This window comes from Epinephelus fuscoguttatus, linkage group LG12 (genome assembly GCF_011397635.1).
Source record: "Epinephelus fuscoguttatus linkage group LG12, E.fuscoguttatus.final_Chr_v1".
NCBI lineage: Eukaryota > Metazoa > Chordata > Actinopteri > Perciformes > Serranidae > Epinephelus > Epinephelus fuscoguttatus.
Genome location: NC_064763.1, coordinates 18300495 through 18323013, shown reverse-complemented (window position 1 = coordinate 18323013; position 22519 = coordinate 18300495). Strand labels below are relative to the sequence as shown.

At 41.7% G+C, this 22519-nt stretch overlaps 1 protein-coding gene across 1 annotated transcript in view; it reads right to left on the bottom strand.

The window, feature by feature from the left end:
* Nucleotides 1-22519, bottom strand: part of med13a (mediator complex subunit 13a) — a 109705-nt gene that overhangs the window by 78961 nt on the left and 8225 nt on the right. Inside the window, exon 3 of the mRNA XM_049592773.1 lies at nt 19197-19431. Within this exon, the coding sequence (XP_049448730.1) occupies nt 19197-19431 (235 nt within the window). The remainder of the gene's footprint in view (nt 1-19196; nt 19432-22519) is intronic.

Sequence of the window (22519 nt, the reverse complement as noted above, 5' to 3'; positions counted from 1 at the left end):
TCTGACAGACTGTCTGTATTATAGATGTAGCCTCGAGCGATTATGTTCCTAATCAAACACACAGGTAACTCAGAGTAGGATCTTTGTGCATCCACTTGTAGGAACAATCAGTGAAGGAGAATTGTGACACAGTTTCCCCTCGGGCCATTCGATAAGCGTGACGAGCCATTTTCAAGGACCTGCCAGTTAACTCTGGACACCTTGATAGTGAAATTTCACATTTCCTGGAATGCAAAACAGTCAGTCATTTCTAAAGTGACATCTGGGAAGCATATCACAAAAACATCGTAAAACGGGCAATGTAAATGCAAACAAAAGTTTAGAGGTTAAGCAGAAACCTGCTGCAGCCTGCTTTTAGGCTGTGAAGGTTTCAGGTGCTTTCTGCTGTTTTGCACATTGAGTTTTAATACCAGGGTTTAAGAGTGTAACGGCACACAAAGTCACAGTTCAATAGAACCCTGGTTTTGTTTTTCGGTCCAGTGGGGAAAACCAAGATTTAAATCATTTTCATTTTGTTGTAAAAATTAATGTACTCAGACATTTACAAATGGCCAAAAAGTAATGTGTAATTAAATTAAATTAAAAGCAATAGCTGTGTGCAGCAAATTAATGTGCACACGAAACATTAAACATGTGGCTCTCACACATGGTGAGCATACAATTCTCAAAAATATCTGCTATGTGTAACAGTGTGTCTCCCACGGCCATTGACAACTCACTGCTTAGACACCATGGGTAAAAAGGATCAGTATCTCAGTCTGTTTCAGCCTCCCTTATATAATCAGCCACTGATCATTATCAGACAATATTCATTTTAAACAGTCTAATCTTTGTTCTCTGCAAAGACCGATTAGATGATGCAAAGTACGTGAGACAATTTCTAACCACGCTGCTAACATGCAGACTATGATCTATGTGTATGTCCACCTGTTGGTCAGCGTCGAAAGTGTTGGTTATACGTGGGGAATGCCGATGTGAAACTGTAGTGTGGCAAGTAATAATTCAACCCGTGCTGTTAATATGTGATATAAGTCTGACGAAAATGACAAACTTTGTCATGCTGTCATTTGGTTTTGCCTTAATTAGATTGACTGATATGTTCAACGTAATCCGATGACTACAAAAGACTTGAGACTAAACAGTTTTCATTAACTAAAACTGTAATAAAATAGGGTTTCTTTGCTGCGACGAGGAAGTGGGCGTAAATTCTGCGCTGAGTACTACCAGTTGGTCTTTTTTTTCTGAGCGCCATGAGTTGATAATTTTTAACTTTGGGTAAAACTGATGCGCTTGTCACTGTCACTCCAGCTGTTCAGTCATAGTGGAGGAGGGTCAAATACTGGAAAGGTATCCGTCACATCTTACAAAAGCTGAACAACAACAATGGAGGAGAAATATGTTTAAATACAGTATATATATATGATGTTTCCTCTGATGAACACACACAGACTGGCAGGCTCGTCCTCTCCATGCATGCATCTACCTTGTGCCAACATGTTTACTTGCACAGATTTTTCAAATCATAGCCACCAGATGCAACCAACGCATCTCAGTTGAAAAAAAGCTGCGCCTCCAAAGCACTCTAAAACGCTCCTTAGCTGGGCCTTTCCTGAGGAGCACCTGGCATTTTCAGCCTACGATGAGACTAAAATGTCCAGACTTTTAGTCAACTTAAACTTCACTAAGAGAAAATCAGGAGGAGGCTGACTAAATGTGACAAAAACTAACAAGGACATTTGACACAGGACGAAGACTAACTTATAACACTGCAGAACACCGCTATGGTTTAAGATGTGTCTCTGACAGAGGAATATGTTGTAGATGTTGCTTGCTAATGAATAAAGTCAGTTCATGACACTTTCTCATCTCTTGACTCTGATACTTAATAAACAATGTTGTCAAGAATACGTAAATAAATAACACCCTCACCAGTGATGCCTTAATTTACTGGGAAACCATGATGCTTTCAAACAGTTTTGGAAAGAAAAGCCACACCAGCACAGTTTAGCTAACAGACAGAAAGCAACACACTGCCAACACTCAGATACAACTTGCACTTTTGAGTTGCTGTTCCACACCTGCAAAGAGTCAGACTGTAATTAGACTGTGTTTGGCTCACAGGACCGTAATTATTTGGTTCATATGGCGCGCCGAACCACAACCAGTCACACGCCGATCTGAGTGTTCTCCTGTACCAAGCTGTTATGGATGAATAAATGTACCGTTACACCCATATCAGAGTTGTTTTCTGAATCACATTCTGCGCTGGCCTGAATGCCGCTCTAATCTCATTAACAGCCACTGCTCACATCTTACAGCACTTAAGCTTCTTTCAGTCAAGTCTCCAGCAAACATCTCCACAAGTGTGCTGTCTCCGCCTGAGCACAGGCAAAATAAATACCGGGTGTGACCCACCTTTCGTGTCAGCTTGGCGTGCACAAGGGAAGCCCACGGCAGCCCAGGAGCAAGTTAATCAAAATATATTGAATTATTAAGTGAATCCATGGCTTGCTGTTGTAATGCGGAGGTAGATAAAGATATTTTAAATTTAGATGATTCCAAGGCTATCAACATAGGAAATTACATTGATTTCCTTCCTTAAACAAGAGAGACACCATGGGCCGTTTGCCAGCCTGGCAGGTCTGAAAAGCTCGTTTAAGGAGAGAGCTTCTGTGCTTTTGCTGAGTTTGAGCAAATAGCCCGCTATGTTGCATGGACATGATCATAAACATCTGCAGGAAAAATGTAAAAGGAAGGTGTCAATTTTAATTTCAAAAAGAAAAAAGGTATACCCAACACCCCCCCAAATCCACTTTCAAATACCACAGCTCTATGAGACATGGGGAGTTCAGCTACCCTCTAAAACATTACATCCAACCAGGGGAAAACAACCTCAGGCTAGCTGCCAAGTAAAGAGGGCTACGTGCCCGATGGTTTTGAGAGCAACAAACTAATTCATCAGGTGCACACACATCTTGAGGGATAAGATCGGGAACACAGAAAAGCAGGGCAAAGGCCGGAAAAAGGAAGGAAAACAGCAATTTCCCATTAAAAATTTACAGCAACCGCAGAATAAAAATGAATCAACAACAGTATAAAGCTATTTAACTTTCTAGAAAAACATGCATGGGATCAAGAACGCTTTTCACCAAGTCTGCCTTGAGGGATCTGGCAGCTGGTCTGGCCATCCTGAGAGAAATGGCAGGCAAGAGGGCAAAAAGTCAACAAGAACAGAAAGCAAGAGCACTGAGGTTCTGACAGCAGATTAAGAGAAAGGACAAGAAAAAAAAGGAAACAAAACAGGATTTAGGCCAAACTGCTGGCGGAAGAGAGAGATCAGTGCGGCTGGTAATGTTTAAAAGACGGAAAAACGAGGAGAGCAGCAGGACTCAAATTTATAGCAAGAGAGACATCAACCCAGCTTGCATTTTGCAGTTAAACCTTCAGTCCTGCTTCGGGACTCTGTGGATGATGGCTCCTCTGTAAAACTGGCAGAAATCTCCCCACACCTACTTTTACATCAACCGCCATGGCGATCCCATCTGCTTTCCTCTGCCAAGACCACATCTGCCCCGTGCCACCGCCTCCTCCTCCTCCTCCTCCTCTCTGTCACTTGTTCCTCCTTAGCTTCTCCCTCGAGCACCGTGCAGCCCTTAAACAGGCGTCTGGTTTACATCAAGTGTTCCTAACGACCTCGCGTTCATCATGCAACGTCTGCTGCAACACTCCCCTCTTCGAACAAACAAAAAGACATTGCAGTCAAAGTCTAGGGTTCGTTCTGACGCCAATGACATGACACTTGCTCACTGTGATTTGCAATGCAATTTCCTAAAAAGCTAATTTTGTAAACAAACCTAACATCCAGATCAGGTGTGACTCTGCTGCAGGACAGACAGGACGAGTTTCTCTGGACCCGACTTGCCACAACGACAAGGTAGCAACCCCAGAAAAGGTTAAAAAAAAAAAAAAACCACTTGATGAACGTAATCAAATTGTTTGCTTTGTTGCACTGGTCTTCTCGAGTGAAACCAGTTAAGACTTTCTGGGGACAAAATCAAGAACAAAAGCTTCAGCTTTCAACATTACACGACATACCAACCAAAAAAACCCAATAACATTCAAAACGGCAGCATCTCATGACACTCCCCTGAATGAAAAATGACCTTTCACTACCAACAATCAGTCAACAGACTCTAATTTCACTGGTCGCAAAACAAATGAAAACACACAGATGTAGCCTATGTGATACCAAGTAGCTGATCTGTGGCAACGTGTAGGGATGCACGCGATTAGATGTCTTACGATTAAACATCCGTCCACTTGCTAGTTGGCACCAGAAATATTAGTCGGTTAAACCAATGTAGTGTTTTATTCATGTACAAAGTCACTTACTGTCATGCAGCCACCCGCCACTAGTGGGTGCTACAGAGCCGTCAGACAGCAGTCCACCTTCCCGCGGTAATGCTCGAGTAAAATGGAGTTTTAAAACAGCACGGTGGGAAATTGGAGAGATGTACTTCAGCGGCATATAAAATCTGACATGGTTGTTTAAGATTGTGATTTAAGACTTCAAAGGGCTCTTAATGCACACAATATTTTTGGGACAATGTTTCAAATACTTAACAATAAATTGTGCTAAATTTTGACTGTTTTCTGAGTGTTTTCCTTTTGTTAGACTTGTCGACTAGTCTTAATTAAAATTTTCCTTTAGTCGACAGGGAAGTTAGTCATCAGGTAAATCCCTAGTAACATGCAGACCTAGCTTACAAGTGTAGCAGCTAGCATGCAGGAATGTTGGTGTGTTGCTTGACAAAAGTTCGGCCACAGTCCAGCTGCAGAACTATCAGCATCGGTGGAGCCAAATAAATCCTGAAAAAAATATATAAATCATAACCTGTTGTGGCTTTTTACTATTAATAAATAGCACTTGTAGAACTGTTGCATTAAAGTAATATCACATTTGAGATCGTTATACTGAACATCAGCACAGCTGTGATTTGGTCAAAGGCTCGAGCTGTGGGCCTACAATTTTGGATTAAGATCTTTTGTTTTTTGAGGTTGGTGCGTATGCAGCCTTATTTTGCAGAGTCTTTATTGTTGGTTGACCAGCAGTCTCTTTGAGTGCTGCTGGACATGATTACCACTATGATGGAAATTCACCATGATCAACTTATTTTAAGTGTTTTTAACTTGATCGGCGATAAAATCGTTTATCATCCCGTCCACTTAGATCCATGCGCAAAACTTAGATTTCAATACAGAGATTGCAAGCTATATCGCAGAATGATTTAATTAACAAAACTATATTATCATACAATCTTATTTGGAAGTGAAAGCTGCGGAAACAACTGACAATTATTTTCATTATCGATTATTCTGCCAGTTATTTTCTTGATTCGGTTGATTCTTTTCTTGATATATCCAAAAATCAGTGACAATTGATTCATTAAATAGTTTATTATGATTATCATGAACTCTTTGGATACCTATTAATATTTAGTTGTTTTTTTAATCTGTGACCCAAAATTTTAACTTGATAACACATCTGTGGGTGCACATGGTGGGAGGGCGGGATGTGGTGTAGGGTGGTCAGTGCACAGGGCGAAAGATGAGTGGCCTCATTTAGACAAAGATTTATGAGCTCAGCTGATGGCTCGGACACTTTCATGTCTCTGCCTCCTGTGTAGCCGGCCCGGATGAGCTGACCTTTATAAGAGCTCTTAAGCGGGTGCACAGCAGCTTTATTAAGACTCCTCACATCTTCCTCTGGAGTAAGGGAGCACCTTTTGACACACAAGCACACAACACCTCTCCTGTAACACCCAGATACTTAACTTAATACCACAAAATGACACATGGGTGTTTCTGGGGTCCGTATAAACCAACAAAAAAGTTATGAGATTTAGTCAAAGCAAAGGAATTTTCTTAGCCCCTCTCCCAGTTGCTCATCTGTGTATAAGCAATTAGAGCAGCAGTCGGTCATTAAACAGCAAGATTAATGCCTTGTGATCGACTGTGCTCTGGGGGATTCTACCAAGCCTGGCCAGAAGGTTTTCTCCTCTCCTCCACTTCCTCCTTATCTGCAAGGAAAGAGAGAGGGAACCAGTGGTGCTCTGTAAAGGCTCCATTACTAATTAATGAATATTTCTTGAGCAGAGGGGGAAAACAGAGATAGATAGAGAGAGAGGAGAGGGAGACTGCACCCATGGGCCAGAGCTGCACGCATGGCCGAGTCCCTGCGCTGTGCCAGTCAATGGAGATCTATCAGAGAGAGCTGGAGAGGGAGATGGAGCTGGAGGAAGAGAGGAAAGCGGAGGGTGGTTCACAGGCAGGAGATTAGCCCTGGAAAATTGATCCCCAAGCACAAAAGCCATCGGCCTCCTCTACTTTTTTCTCCTAAGAGCTGGTCTGGGTTTATCTATTCATCATTCTGTGTTGCACACTACAGTTTAGAACCATCTTTGTGGGGTGGGGGGGGGGGACCACAAATCCTGAGCCAAGGTTAACCACGTGTGTCACGGGCTAATTATATTTGATACACATCCATGGCCTCTCTGTGACCAAAGCCACTCTAACAAACACAACAAAGCTGAGTATTTCCAGTGTTGTGTGGTAGTTATCTAATAGTATAAAAAATAAAAATATGTCATTTGCTTAGATGACTTAAAAGCCCTGTTTCCACTAAGCAGTTTAGTCCAGTTTGTTACATAATCTAAAAAACGATTAATTGTGTTTCCATTGTCAAAAGTTGTGGATGGTACCAGCATTTCCCCTCTCTAGGTGCGTAACACACTGATCCGATACTAAGAGTTGGAGCTATAAACGCTGCAGTTCACTGATAGGTCAAGAGAATATTGTCACTCTTACTCAACCGGCATCTAATGCACCATGGACTATTTCTAAATATCAAATCGAACGGCAACAGAGACTTCTAACACTCCATCCTTTTTCTTTTTTATACTGAAAATGTCAGCGTGTAACCCCATTTTGTGAACAACCCATCAAGGCACAGATGTTCCTATGCACCGTCGGTGAAGAGGAAATACAGCGAGAGCTAAATGGAACAGTAACGCTATTGCTATCTAAAAATAGGTCCGCCTACTCTTCACACCGACACTACAAGTTTTTAGTCTGTTCATCTCTCGTTATCCTCTTTGTAGCAACATGTATGTAGTGGACTGAAAAAGCAATGGATTATATTTTTCATGTAGGCTACCTCAAGTTAAATTTTGAAATCTTTATAATCTATATAATTGAAAAATCAATACCTGGCACTGTGTGATGATACACAAAAAATACTGCGATACTTTGCTCTATCGAATTTCCCCCCAACCCTACTGTATACGTTGGGAACACAAGACACATCTAGGGCTTAGGTGCTTGTCCATATGGGTTACATATAGTTTCGAAGGGTACTCTACTGAAAGTGTCTGTTATGAGAAAATACAGATTTTACATTATCAACAGGATGTATAAATTTTATTCTAGAAGTCAATGATTCCTGTCCCAGTTATTCATTCTGAGTCTACATTCCCAGTTAATGGTACAGTACAGCTCTACTCAAGTTGACTAGACTCGCTCTTCTTTAGTTTTCCATTGGCAGAAGTTGTGAATAGTGCCTGGTACTTTTTTTTTTTTTGATTCCACCTTGGTCGAGGTTCCAAGTGAGCCAAGGTGATACTATGGAGGTGGAGTTAGAAAATTGCAGACCACTGCATGGTCGAAGAGAATCGCCACTTGCGCGACACATGACATCCTGCACAAACCCGCCATTTTTTAATAGCCATGGTACCATCAATTGGGTAGGGCTGCAGCTATCAATTCTTTTAGTAATCGGGTATTCTATCGATTATTCCGGCGATTAATTGAGTAATCAGATAAGAAATACTGCGTGTTCCCATTAAATTACTTTAGCTTTATTTAAGGACAATAGTGATATATCAAAGAGAAAATAAGAAAAGTCTTTGAAATGAGAGAAATAAGCGACAAATTTGTTTCCTTTTTGTGAGGCAAATGACTGGTAATCTGTGTTGGCCAGCAGCTCAAAACAAGTAGCAACGTAACGAATTAAACAGCATTCTCAGTAGCATGGTGGTAACATCACTACTTCCTGAGCTAAAGAGCTTTTCAGTAGCAGAGTTAATTAATTGACTGAGTAGTACCGCATGCTTCCACAAAAGTTACAAGCTCTTTTTCACAGGAAAAACTCTGAAATGCAGCGGACTGTTTTGCTGCGGAGGTCTGGATAAAAGTAAAGACAATAAAACTGAGGATAAGTTATGTGATTGACGCCAGCGCCACACCGAGGCATGCAGACGATCTGGATGCCACCCATCCTATATAATACGGGATTGTCCCATATTAAAAGCTGTACTGGATTAAACGACTTTAATAAATGAATTATTCGAGTTACTCGAGGAATCGTTTCAGCCCTACAATAATGACCACACTTTTTGTATTCAATAGACCTAGATTTTAAAAAAATGTCCGCCCGCACAACTGCAATGTTCCTCCGTTTGGTTGCCAATGAAATGATTCAGCAAGTGTCACGTTGAAGATGATGTCTGGTTGGTTTTACACTGTGGCACTTTCGTGATTAGCTGGGAATCCCGCCTACACTGAGGGGGTACTACCCGCAGTGGAAAATGAAACAGAAAAAGGACCTAAGCCAAATCTTGCAGTAGAAATGAGGCATAAGTCAGTTCTTAATTAGTTTTAGTTATATCCAGGACTACACAGACCACTTTAAAGCTTTCGGATGCTCTTTGTCCATGTTTACAGCTGGACTGTGAAGATTTCAAAATCCAGTTTGACTTGGCTGTCCTAGTCGATAACATTTGGAAATTCTAAAGAGTGAGTGGCATTTCTCCTTTCTGAATCCTTGCCCGAGGCATCCACTGGGCTGCAGTGTATACAATGTGCCTTACATCAGTGTGAGACTGAATCTGTATCACATTCATTTTTGGGTGTCATCACTCCTGTCGCTATCCAAGAGAGCAAATGTGCTATTACAATCTCTAAAATAGGATTGCAAGTGCAGAGTCAGACAATCGCATAACTGATGGCTTGACATTTTCCTGTAAGAATATGGCTCTGTAATAGACAAATGTGATCCTACATTTTTATAGTGTCAAGTCGTAAAGATTAACGCTTTAAATCCACAGGCAAGATTCTCAATGCAGACAAGTGAGAAAAAGCAGACACTAGTGCCAATCGGTTTATGGAAATGAAAGAAAGAGTGGCTGCACCAATCAAATATACATTACTCATTGAATTAAATACAATTGGTGTTTGAAAATCACAGCTGTTTAACTAAGAATACAATTTACTAAGAATAGGTGATAGTGATTTAAAAAGGTACTTGTCAACGATTGCACGTCTGAGGGATATGTTTGCATTTCTAAACACATTTTGATGCCTGGTGTCAAACACACACACACACACACATACACCTGGCAGCAGTTTCAGAATTTTATTTTAGATTCAGAAACTGTTTTTTGTATTCGATACAACAGGGCAGGAATAGTCCCACAATTATATGGAGAGCAGGAAACAGATCCGTTTCTTTTCAATACAGGCTCACTGCTGGTCAATAAAAGCGTGTGCCTAAAAGGTGTAAAGCTGCCAGTATTCTCCATACCCCACCAATGGCGTGTTGGTGCCCCCCCCAATTTTAGTTCATTACTCAAGTATTTCCAAGACTTTTCATATGAACAACCAGGTAGTGTTGCCACAATACTGTATTTCTAACTTTAAAACAGTAATTTAAAAAATATGGATATTCAATACCATGGGGAAAAGCTGGCACTGAGGGAATACAAGCTAAAATTTTGATTAAAAGATAAATATAACGAGGCTATAACATTTTTCTTTTCTGGGTACGCAGCAGAATGACTGTAGTAAACATTAACAATGAGATCTAGCTAGAAAGTGCGGCTGGTAGAATTGATATATATTAATCAATTTTTATTTTTTTTTTAATACTGAAACTGAGCGCAACACTGATATCTTCAAGGAGAGACTGTCTGAAAATGTGCGCTATGAACTCCATATTTAAATAATGATCATGTCTCCCCTTTCTCTACAACAGCAGGCTTTTCACTCCTCCTTGGATTGGGGCCAATTGGGAGATCTATGAACACTTTTGATTTCTGATGGGGTCGTATGACACGTGGTACAAACTACTTTCCCAACTCCGCCCTCAGCGTACCAACCAATGACTGTATATAAAGATGGACAATTTGTCTCCACTTCCTCCCACTGTACAAAATGAGGGTGACATCATATGGAGCCTGAGTCTGTGCATTGTGCAGTAGCATTGTCTGCGGTATCAAGTTCCTGCTGTCTGACCAATCAGGAGCAGCGCCATTGTCTGCAAGCACACCGAATAGTTCACACAGCTGTCAATCATGAGGCCAAACCCGCCAAACTTAAAGATGTTCTTGCTTCATGTTTGGGGAGTTGTCATGTCGTCCATCTGTTTTTTACAATCTATGGTGCCAACATGCCAATGCCATGCCCATACTGTTTTTTCCCCAGTTAAAAGATCCAACCAGCAACTACATCTTTTTCTGTTTTAGGACTTAAGTCTGTTTAACACTAAATCAACAGCAGATCAAATCTTTCATCTGGGTGGCTCATTACACAGTCATTGTTTATACAACAAAAGTCCAAGGCACTGACATAAAGAGCAGACATCATTTCAACAGATGTTTTGGTATTTGAATGCCTTTGAAGATTGTTGTCAACATCTGTATTCTGCAGGTAGTGCTTCAAACAGAGTATCTCTCACAGATATGAGGGCAGCTCAATAATTCTGAAGTTTTCAGTTCTTCACAGCAGACAGGAAAAAAAATAGTCAGACTTGTAAAACAGTGGAACCTTCAGCCAACACGGCCCTCACAGACTACTGAAATATACCCTTTGGAACTGGATATTCTACCCTGAGGTGCAGAACAGGGTTGTTTTTATTTCACCATTGACTCAAATAGGCACAGAGGAGCAGTAGTTAAACAAGAACAAAAAAACAAACAAAAAAAATATCCTATGAACTTGGCAAAGCTAGAAAAATTCCAAGAATTACTGCATACCAGCAACAACAAAAACAATTGTCAAAAGATCATTGTGGGAAAACAAGCTCACAGAGAGTTGCTAAATTAAGCTTTTCTTCCCTCCATCACTGGATGGATCCCAAACAATGTGATCATCAACCGGTGGAGGGGATGGACAATATAAATGCAGTCTTCTTCCCTCGCCCACCATTTCTCTCTCTGGTTCTCTAGAGATCTGACCTAACACCCAGTAATGAATAGATGGGTGAGCTCATGGGACCACGGTGGAGATGGCTCGCTGATAACCTGTGCTGGGCAGCCTTTCCCTTAACAAGCCTTACTGCTCAAGGAAAGGAATATACATGGACGGAACATGGACATTGAACTGGGAAACACCGGGACAGGTAGAACTTTTCCATTAGCACTTAGGCGCCAAGTCAACCCATGCCACATTGACTTGCATTTCCATTACCAAGTTGTGCCCAAGATGGACCATCTCCAGAGTTGGGTCAAAATGTGCCAGACCACCTACAAGCCGGTTGCAGTGACATCAGATGGGCTTCATCGCCATTCGGGGACAATGTGGCTTCAACATTCGGCGACATGTTTAAATAGCCTCCACTTCATCAGCTTCAACTGACTGTACTGTAACCACTCAGGGCAATTGCGTACTTTCAATTTACGCCCACTTAAAGCGATTGTTTTTGCCACTGACAGGTTCAGATTATTATTCTAAGTGTCTGATAACATTATGGAAAGGATTCCTGCATAGACAGACCTTGTCGTTAAAGAGTAAGATCCTTTATGTTTAACCAGAAACAGCCCTGATACCGCCATCACCAAACCCACCAGACTCCATCTAAATAAATAGCAACTTTAGCGTGTATAGAGCTAGCATATTTTCACGTCTTTACCCTTGAAACTTCATTGACTCAATACAAGCGCGTCATGAGTTTAAGACACACCTTCAAGTGGGTAGCCCTGTTGTATGGAGATGCAAATCCCTGCCACACTGGGCCGACAAGCCGAGTCAAATCAAGTTCAGCCAAGCCAGCGCATGTGTATGGAAAGGGCTAGCGGTGCCAGACTGCCAGCAGTGGAAGCCCCAGTGGGACTCATACAGGGGAAGGGCACTATGTAGGGTGGGAAAAGGGACTGGGACGGACTAGTAAGAAATGTACCACGGAACAATTACCCTCACAGACAGACATCCATTCCTAATTTCTATGCAAAAAAAGATCAGTGGGTCTCTGAGGGGAGGAAAAGGCAGCCATTTATCTTTCGCTTTGGATGCCCCTGGTCAGGAGATTCCAGCAGCTTTTGAGGGGAGATGACGATGAAGAGAGCGTGGCATTTGCATAAGAATACATGCCTATACTCAACCAGTGGGAGGGGGGCAGGCCAGCCGTTTAATTCAGCACTCACTTGTTGGGGAATAATTTCTGTGCATGGCCAGGGGAAGATTAGAATTGGTTTTCTCGTTGTGTTAGTGCTAGCAAGGCGGGTTGTCCAACAGTGTAGAGAAGGGGCTTGGTGGTTACCCTTACCCTTCGTTCAATGGTGATTAAGTGTCAGACTTAAAAAGATCCCTCAAGTTTTCCGCCCTTCACTACTCTCCTCTCTCTAGCTCACTCCTTCTCCCCTCATCTCCCTGGAGAGAAGGGATTACTGGCACACTGGTATACAGAAATGGCACTTGCTCAAAATTAAAAGACTTTCACAGGCCGCTAATCTAATGAGGGTGGAAGGGGGTGGGGGGGGGTGGGGGGGATGAGTAAGCGCCATTCCAGCTTGCCGAAATGAAAAGAAAAGAGCGGATTTTCATGTTTACCGCCAACATTGCACGAAGACTAAAAAGAGGCTGAAAACCCAAAAGGAAAAGAAAGCTTTTTATTCCCAAGACAGGCTAGGACCAAAAGGCAAAAAAAATCCATCGAACTAGTGGGGAAAAAAATGTGTGGCGGTTCAAAGGCGAAAACAGTTGTGACAATCCAGTTGAGTGCACAGGTCAGGCTGGTCCTGCCATGGTCTGCCCTGGCAACGCTAGCTGGTATTTGTCGATTCGCACCTCCTCAGACAGCCAGGAGAGTCCGCAGCAGACTGTCAATCATCATCCTACTTTCTGCCAGAGCAGTGAAGTTCAATCCTAATCTTCAGGACCAAGAAAACCTTCAGTATTTTTATTCTATCAACATTCAAGTGACATCCCCTTATTTCACAATTAATCTGGAGCAGGAATCTGGTGCCATAGCAGAGGGACTGGCTGCATTCCACTGCACTAAGGGCCAAGTTATGCTAAATAAGGACTTTTGGTTTGTGCAAGGTGCTGTGCAACAGTGCGGAAGGCAAAGGTGTTATCAGCTGTTCAGAACAGACACACTTGAAGGCAGGGTGAAGAGCCGATTGCCATAAACCAAACTCACAGAGACAGGGTAATGGTGAGCAAAACGCTGTCATGAGTGTGTTTAAACTTTTTCAAACTTGACAAGTTGGCTAGGACAATATGTCCAGCGTCAAGATCACACGCTCTCATGTTTATCTATGCAGCTGCACTGGCTCAGTGCAGGATTGCATCTCAGCTGCGCCTCACAAGCGTAACCGCAACCTGAAGCGTCAAGCCTCAAGTCTATTTTTTCCAACAATGTGCGCGTGAACACAAGGTTGATGCCCAATGAAACACCACTTTGTTAATGCATTATTGCATTTTAATGATGTCAAAACTATCAATCTATCGATACATATTGATGCTAAATATATGAAACAGTTTCAATGCTCATTTTTGCAGGTTGATACAGCGATACCAGCTGTGCTTTCTCGCTCTTTCTTTGTGTTTATTACAGTCAATTTGCTGTTAACTGCTACTAACCAAGAAAAGAAAAGTCATTGTCGTCATGCCATGGCCTTGTTATATTTGTCTTTTCATAAAAATGGTAAGCTCTCAATGTCAATTTTTCCCTAGGGATATTGAAATGGTATCAAACATCAATATTTTTCAAGGTAGTATATCCAATTTAGAAAACAGTATCGTGACAGCACTACTGCAATTAACTGTACTTCCTCGGAGACACACATGACAGCATTCTCAGACTGTGCCCTGGTGACAGACTGACAAGCTGGAGGTTGTAAGAACGGGTTAGGGAGGTTTGGGAGAGTTTCCGTTTGTGTGGAGTGTAAAATATTCTCAATAAATAAGAATGAACTGAACTGAAATGACATGTTTTGCCCCTTTCTACTGCAAAAAAAACCCTGCTAACACCCGCTAACATCTGGCTTTTAAATGAAATGGTAAAGGTTTTAATCAGCATTCACACCCGGGTCAAATGACTCTGCAGTTGTCACTGGTATTTATCGCCTCCAGGTCTGATTAGCATCGGCGGGAATACAACACGCAAGTGAATGCTCTAATTTTAGCTCCTTTATCGGCGAGATGCAATGATGCGCCACCACAAAATAACACACGAAGCAGAGCTCAAACATCGGTCCAAATTAGTCTGCACCAAGTTTGAAAGAGATACTGAATAAGTAAGAGATATATAAAAAGAAGTAACCACAGTCATTTTTATTAACTTGTTTTCCGGCCTGATTGTGACGTTGAACGTGACACATCAAAAAACCCAACACATACACAGAAAGGTATACTCGTCTTCTGCAGAGCCATGTACCTAGCTCTGGTCTACTGGCAATGGGAAAGAAGTCTGTAGCCTATTTTTGGTGGGTTTACCTGTGTTTAAAAACACGCGTACATGTGCTAATTTTGGTGGAAAAGGAGTATTTGTTATCACAAAGAAAATAAAGCGCTGAACTATGGTACCCCTGGGTAGCTTTTCCAAATTCCAGGTACTGGTATCAAATATGAACAGTACCCAACCCTAAAAATGACACTAGACACTGACGCTGTCGTGTTACATGACACACATCTTTTGCTTCTGGAGTGACGGCATGCTAGCATTGTGTAGTTCAGTTTTAAAAAGGAAATCCAGCATAATGGTGGACCTTCTTTACAGCAGTATTGTGGAATCTCTGTGTAAAAAGGGCAATAGAGAGGGGGAGGCGTGATATTGTTTGAATACAACGACAACGGTGCATATTTTCAGATGGTCTCCTTTGGAAGGCATTCACAGTGTTGCACTCAGTTGTTCAATTAAAAGAGCCAGAAATGACCGTGTAAAGAATTTTAAAATAAAAAGAGAGCTAGAGAGAGTAGTTCAAACCCTGGCTCCTTTCTACTTCTGCACAGCTGGCCAATCATGGCGTGTAGTGGGTGTGAATGTCAGATTGACGGTTTGGGAAATCAGTAACAGAAAATTGCCAGACATAGGTTCAATAAGCTATTTGACCATCTGACAAGCAGCTCTCACTGAGCACACTTAAAAGAAGACACTAGCATCACCTCTCCAGTGGTGCAAACAGGTGCATGTATTCAGGTAAAGCCATTTAGATAGAGGTCCTGACTTTACTCCATCCATGTCTCAGCTGTGTTATCAGGTCTCAGGACACACCATCCTGAACAGACTGATCAGCAGCTGCAGAGCTGAGGTTGAGCGAGAGAAAGAAGCCCTCTGGCTGACTTTAGATCCATCTAGAGAGGCTGCTCTGCTTCATTTCACTGGCAGAGCCCCACAGCAGCTACAGGAGGGGGAGAGGCTCAAGAAGCAGGAGGAAGACGTCTTCCACTAGAGAGGAGGGGAGCAGCAGCTTCCAAAACAGGAAACACGGATTACACCGCCCATCTGGGAACCACTGACACTGTGGAGTCAGGGTGCAAAACACTTGAAGAACAAGGGGAGTGGGGAATGTGAAAAATCTCATCAGGTGCTCTGGGTGCATGTCTCCGTGACTGTCTACATCAACGTCATTTCCAAGAGGAATAGATGTGGTGTTTTAATAAAAATTCAAAGAATCTGAAACAAGAGCTGCCAAAAAATGATTCATCATTTTGTTTTAAAATACCTGGAAGGAAAATGCAGCGCAGGTTTTCTGGTCAATATTCAATTATATAATTTCTATCTCCTGAAACACAAACAAATTTAACGTTTTATCTCCCAAAGCCAGCGTTAAGAACACAGCACTGACTCTAACAATTTCCAAATATAGATTCTCCATACCACCCCCTCCCACTTGAAATGTAGCACACTCTATTAGAGGGCCTGAGCCAGACGCTTCAGGTAATTACCAGGACCCGTTAGGCCTGAATGAGCTGCCCATCGTTGCCTTCAGCTCCCATTTTGAGTCCACTTCAGGCACAATGTCCCATAATGAAGGAGGGTCACAGACGGGCTGTGCTTGGCTCAGACTCCAAAGTTCAATCTACATGGCAGAGAGCATGAATAAAGATGGCCTTTTCCATCTTCCACCGCTAATGTTACTGTTACTGAAGAGGGAAAGGAAGAAGGCGGGGGGTGGATGCATTTGCCTCGTTTCTGCATGGCTGCTCCTGCATGCTGTGTTTCTCACTCAAGTTATAATCGGAGCTCAGTTACGTTCTTCTTCATCCTCTGTGAAATGGCGCTATATGACTTCAGATTACTTGCTCTAACTCGTCAAAATAAAATGCACAGTACTGCTTCATCTGCTGCAGGGCAGCGGCCACTTAAACCCTCTCTCAAACACACATGAAATAATGAGACAGCTTGATGCCCTGTGTCCCCAGGGGGAGGGAGTTGCCCTACAGGTGTTGGCACTACCAGCCAGGCTGGCTAGCTTATCAGTCAGAAGAGGGTAAGGAGCGGGGCATTAGGGAGCTATCAGATTACACAGATTTTAACACCTCCCTGAGGCTTTCACTCACAGGGTACCTCCCCTGTGCCTACCTGACAATCAAGCACTGAAATCTGTATCATTTTTCATTGTACAGCCAATATCGTATCTTGACAGAGTGATCGATGTTCAAGTGCTTCTTTTACAAAAGCTGCAAGCCCTCTACACTTCCCGTTATCTTTTACAGCCATCACTCCTTTAGCTTTATAACCTTGAATCTAACAAAAGCCGCATTGGTAGTGGAGGTGAATTTCATATTCATGACTTATTTTTCTTGCCAGAGCAGAGACTCAGAAATAGAATAGCAGTCATCTCTCTCCCTGTCTTTAATCATCTAATCTGCCAAAACAGCAAGAAAACTAACTTGGCTGATTATCTGCCTAACTATCAGGGTCGTACTGAATGTCATCTTCTTATATTTAAAGCTTCTATTGAGGTTTTTCGAATGAAACTTTTAATGTCTGCTGTCCTATTTTTTGAATGGTGTGGGACACAAAATATTAGGACATTTTAAAGCTAATTTTTAACAAAATAAAGGCAGAATTTTGGACAAATCATCTTTTTCTTATTAACTTTAAAAGTAAGTATAAAGGTAAGTGGTATGTTCAGAGTTCCTACAGCTTAAGGCAAGATGGATTTATAACTTTTAAAGGCTTTTTTAATGCGACTTGACATAAAAATCAACCAAAATTAAAGGGAAAAAAAGAACAAACATGAACTATTTTAATAAGGGATAGGCACAATTTTGCCCAAATGTTTATTGGGACATAAATCATGACCTCTTTGGTCAAATTAAAAGTTAGATGCTATAAATTATAAGATTACAATGCAATGCCAATTAAAAGGAAATCATAAAATCATGCTTCCCATGTCTTTGCATTTTTAAGACTTTTGAAAGATTGATTTTAATACCAATTAAGATCTTATTCTTACATTCATGAATTAAATGTTTAGTAAGACTTTTTAAGGTTCCACAGACTCATGTAGGGATATGGTTATTAGAGTGAGCATAGAGAGGTTAAAGGGTGGGACTCACCAGAGGCCTTACCATATGATATTATCATAATATTTAACTCACAATACAATATCATGACAGCTTTAAACATTTTGCTACATGCTAAGAATTTAACATATATTAAGATATATAACCTTTTTCAACTGCAAAAAAAAGAAGAAAAACTTTATCTTTCTAAAACACATGCTGACAAAGTTTTCGGTCTGTTCAACTCACCTCAGTCATTTTTACAGCAGCAAAATGTATCTCATGGACGGACAAAGCGATTGATTTTATTATTATAGCTAACTGCCAAAAATTGAATTTGTATTCGCAGTATAAATAACGTGTATCAATGCAATATTACCACATGAAATGTTGTGAAACTACCCTTAATTAAGTTGTGTGGTAGGTTTAAAGATTTGTAACATCAGAAATGTGGAGTGTCACAACGAACAGCTTGACTCATTTTGACAAAAAATAATTAAAAACTGGATAAATGAAATCAGAGTGGCAATTAAGACCTCACAAATTATTACTAAATTAAGACAAATTTAAGATCATTTAATGACTTTTCAGGCCTAATATTTATGTGAATTTAAGACATTTTGGAGCTTTTTGAGGAATTGCAGACACCCTGATTTTATGATGTAATCACCATTTAAAAAGAAAAGACCTTGGACAAAAATTCTCAACTTGAATAAAGTGAGTCATCAAATTAAATGAGTCAGGCTTTTTTATGAGATCAACTTTTTAATTAATATATGTAATTATTTATGGTGCTGTTAGATTGCTGCAAGACTGACCTGTTAATACAGGCGCAGGAGAACACACAGTTTAGTGACCACGGTGAGAATCCTGCTTTTTGAAGGGCTAAACGCCAACTAATATGGAGTGAAGCAAAATGTTCTGTTGGATTAAAACGTGTTTTGAATTTTGGAAATAATTACATCTATCTTTTTGCGATAATTATTGACTTTAAAACGCTCTGGAGTTACTGGAAATGTTTGGATCAAATGAGTCGGAAATGCAAAGTTTGAACTGAACGAATAAAGACTTGCAAAAAGGCAGCATTCGAATGTCAACTTTCTGTCTCAAGTTTCGAAGCTTCAAACTATTCGGTAGAGCCTTAACTATCATGCAGCAGCAGGGTAAAGTTACTGCTCCTCAACTATAAGAATCAGCTCTGTGTCGAGGAGCACTCTCCTTGTTCCCTTGAACTCAATCACTGAATCCCTACAAGCACCCTGGGTGTTGTTCAGCAACTGACCCCGACCTCTGACCTCCAAGTAGTAAGAAAGCTGCATAAAGAGGATGTACCTGCACAGCTTAATAAAACATGCACTGCTTTTTCCAAATGTCATGCCCTTATGTGTATGCCGAGGGGTCCTCACCTGCAAGCTCGTGGTGGATGAGATCAGCGAAGTTGGGGTCGTCCCCCCACCAGAAGAGCCAGAGCTCCCTCCGCCCCTGCCGCTGACTGCGCCGCCATACGCTTAGCACGTCGGCCTTCAGGCAGCGGCTGAAGCTGCATAGGATGGGGTCCTCCTCCGTCACTGGGAAGAGGATGGGCGCAGAGGTGGGACCCTGCCACACAAACCTCTTCCATTTGATCCCTGTCAAGTCAGCCTGCAAGACAAGGGAGGGAGAGAGAGGGGGAGAAAGAGACTTTCAGCGTGCAGAGTCGCTGCTTCAGGATCCACTCAGCACCTCAGAGTAAACATGTGCTGAGCACAGTGTAAAGAGGAGGTATTAATCCTCTTTTATGGGGCAGTTCACCCACCAACTACTTCTGACAACAACACACCCGGGCTGTCAAAACTGGGAAAAAAGAACAAAAAACTGAGAGAAAATGGGAAGATTGAAAGATAGAGAAACACACAATAGATTATGAGAAAAAAGAGCACCACTGTGTGTTGATAAAAAGAGAGACATTGCCCTTAAAATCTGAGATACTTTGCATATGTGTTTGTTTCTGTGAAGAACTGTGTACTTGTGCTTCAGGTGCTTTCAATATCACCATGAACAACATGTTCGAAACACAAATAAGAAAAAACGAATGCTGGTAAATGTGGTCTCACCACCTTAATCCTCATTATTGGTGAGTGCTGGGGAGTGCTGTGCCTTTCTATAAACGCTGTCTGGCTTTTATGGAGAGAACAAAACACACAGGAAAAAGCCTCATAGGCAGTAAATCACTGGCGGGGTTATTAAGTGTTAAAGCAGGAACATTACGCTCCAGTGCTAGCTAGCACTGCTGCTTATCATCCAAACGCCGACAGACTACCCATGTCTACCTAAACACATGCACGCAGACACACACTAACTACCACAGAACGCACACGCGACGCCTTAGGCGCTCATCCCCATTTCCGCTGGCAATCTTGGTCCTCTATCTATCCTTGTAGACATTTCAAGTAATCTGTGCGAACATAGGCTGTTCATTTTCATGCCGTTTAGTCCTATTCCGTTCAGGCTGACTTGGCAAGCTGTCCCTCTGTATATTCAACCAATTAATCCATTACAATTCAGGGGATATCTTAACTCAAGTGCAGAGGTGCTGAGCCTGAACAAGTGATTACTCGTGGCTGTGGCGAGGCAGTGGTCTTTCGCCTGGCTGGGAATGAGCTGGGAGATTTGTGGTGTTAGTTGTGATGGTGGTGGTGGTGGTTGAGGGTAGGTTGGGGACTGTCAAAACAGAGCGTTGTGTTGCGTCAGCTGGAGCAGAGCTGGATCACAACAAGTTAGTGAGCAGTAGTAAGCACACACAGATGGGCAAATCATTAATTAACCTAGGTTTTTAACAATAACAACAATGGAGGGGAAATTAAAATTAAACCAACACAGAACAGTGAGTCCATCCTCTCTCCCTATGTGCTTCAGCTTTCCCTTCATCCAGAGCAGGTTCTCTGACTTGTGCCGACATTTTTACTTTCGTAGCTATTCTGTATTGACACATCCAAAGTTTTCAGCTGAACTACCGCTTCACTGTTTATTGCACCTCATTGCCCCTCTGTGTTCTGCATTTAACTATGAAAAGTATTTTATTTCTTTTAAAACAACATCTTCTTTGTCATTTAAGAAGAAACAATATAGAGCGCTGCAGGAATGAGTCTTAAAACCTGGAAATTAGTAAGCATTTATGCACTTCCAGTTCCCTCATCTCAGAAATTTTGAATGAGTTTTTGAATGATGCCAGAAACAAAGTTCTGCGACATAAAAAAGGTCAGTGAATATACCAATAATCTATTAGTGGGAGACTACAGAGCGTCATCACGCAGAACATAGCTTTACTGTGGTGGCAATGTAAGAGTCATGCAACTGCGGTGTAGTTTGTTTATGGCCTAACTTTAGCCTTTTGGTTCTGGCGGTAGCATTTATGCTTAAAAAAACATAAATGTGGTGTTCATTTGTGAAGATGATCTTGCTGAACAAAATCAGGGCAGCTAACTTTCAGGCTGGTCTTTCCTGCAGCACTCTGTACCTAATAATGGCCCACCAATAAAGCTTATTCACAAACCACTGAAATCAGGATAAAAAGCAAAATAGCAAAATAGCAAAAGCAAAATAGCAAAAGCAACAACAAGTGACGATAATACCGCATATCACGCTGTTGAACAACCCTCAATCACTGCAGGGTAAATTCTTTTACAGCAACAGTCCTAACACCACAGCAGCATACAGGCCAATTTATTATTCCACAATTATGAAGTGCACACTGTATGCATCATCAGTAAACAGAAAGCATGTGTTTAATTTGTTCTCCACCACTAACTTTAAAGAAAAACGCGCACAAAAGCCTGACGTGTCATCATAACTTAACGCAGCAGTTACCAGGAAGCATGATCAAAACATCATAATCTCTGATGCACAACCTAAGGAATTCAAAAGCCGCAACACACGCTGAGGACAAAGCTCCAAGGTGCAGACAGCAGAGCTGGGTCTGTGTGTAACGACAGAGCTGCAGCAGTTAGGCTGCTCCTTCCTGCTGCTGGAGTGTGAGAAGCAGTACACTACACCTGCATCTCGCTAGGAAACATCTGTGCACACAATGCAAAGGGAGGGCGGGGACAACGGTTAACTGTGAAACCAGATCATAAGCGGTACAGACAGGCAATTAGCAAGCGAACACCCCCGTCATCTTACTGACCGTGGCCAGTCCCCCGGTGGTATTGTGTGCTCCATCGTGTAAAAGGTTTTGTTCGTAAGTGCCCCACAGATTTTATTATGGGCCTCTCCTCCTCATAGATATTGGTTTCACACTTTTAGACGTGATTATGTGCTGCACACAGACAGCCAGGCATCAAACTGGTGACAGGGGACTGAAACCTCACTTTGAATAACATGACTCTTACTCAAATAAGTATTTCGGGAACTCCTGCCACTCTTTTGTAGCCAAATCTACCACCTCAAGTTGTATTTATAACACTCATTTGCATCAATGTTTTAATACATACTTTTTATAATATCCAAATGTACTTGCTTTGCCCTTAAAAATCCACTTCATGTTTTAACATTAGCTCTTAACTGACCTAACTGTAACCAAGGACCACTTAATATAAGGGAGATGCATGTTGTCAGTGCTCTTAGAGGCCAGATCTAATGCAGCAGTGAACTAGAGTGGATACAGTTACAACATAATTTCTTGACATTTTGTTATTGTCGAGGCAGAGTGCATTGTCTTGTATTTGCATCAAGATCAAGTCATATTAAAAAC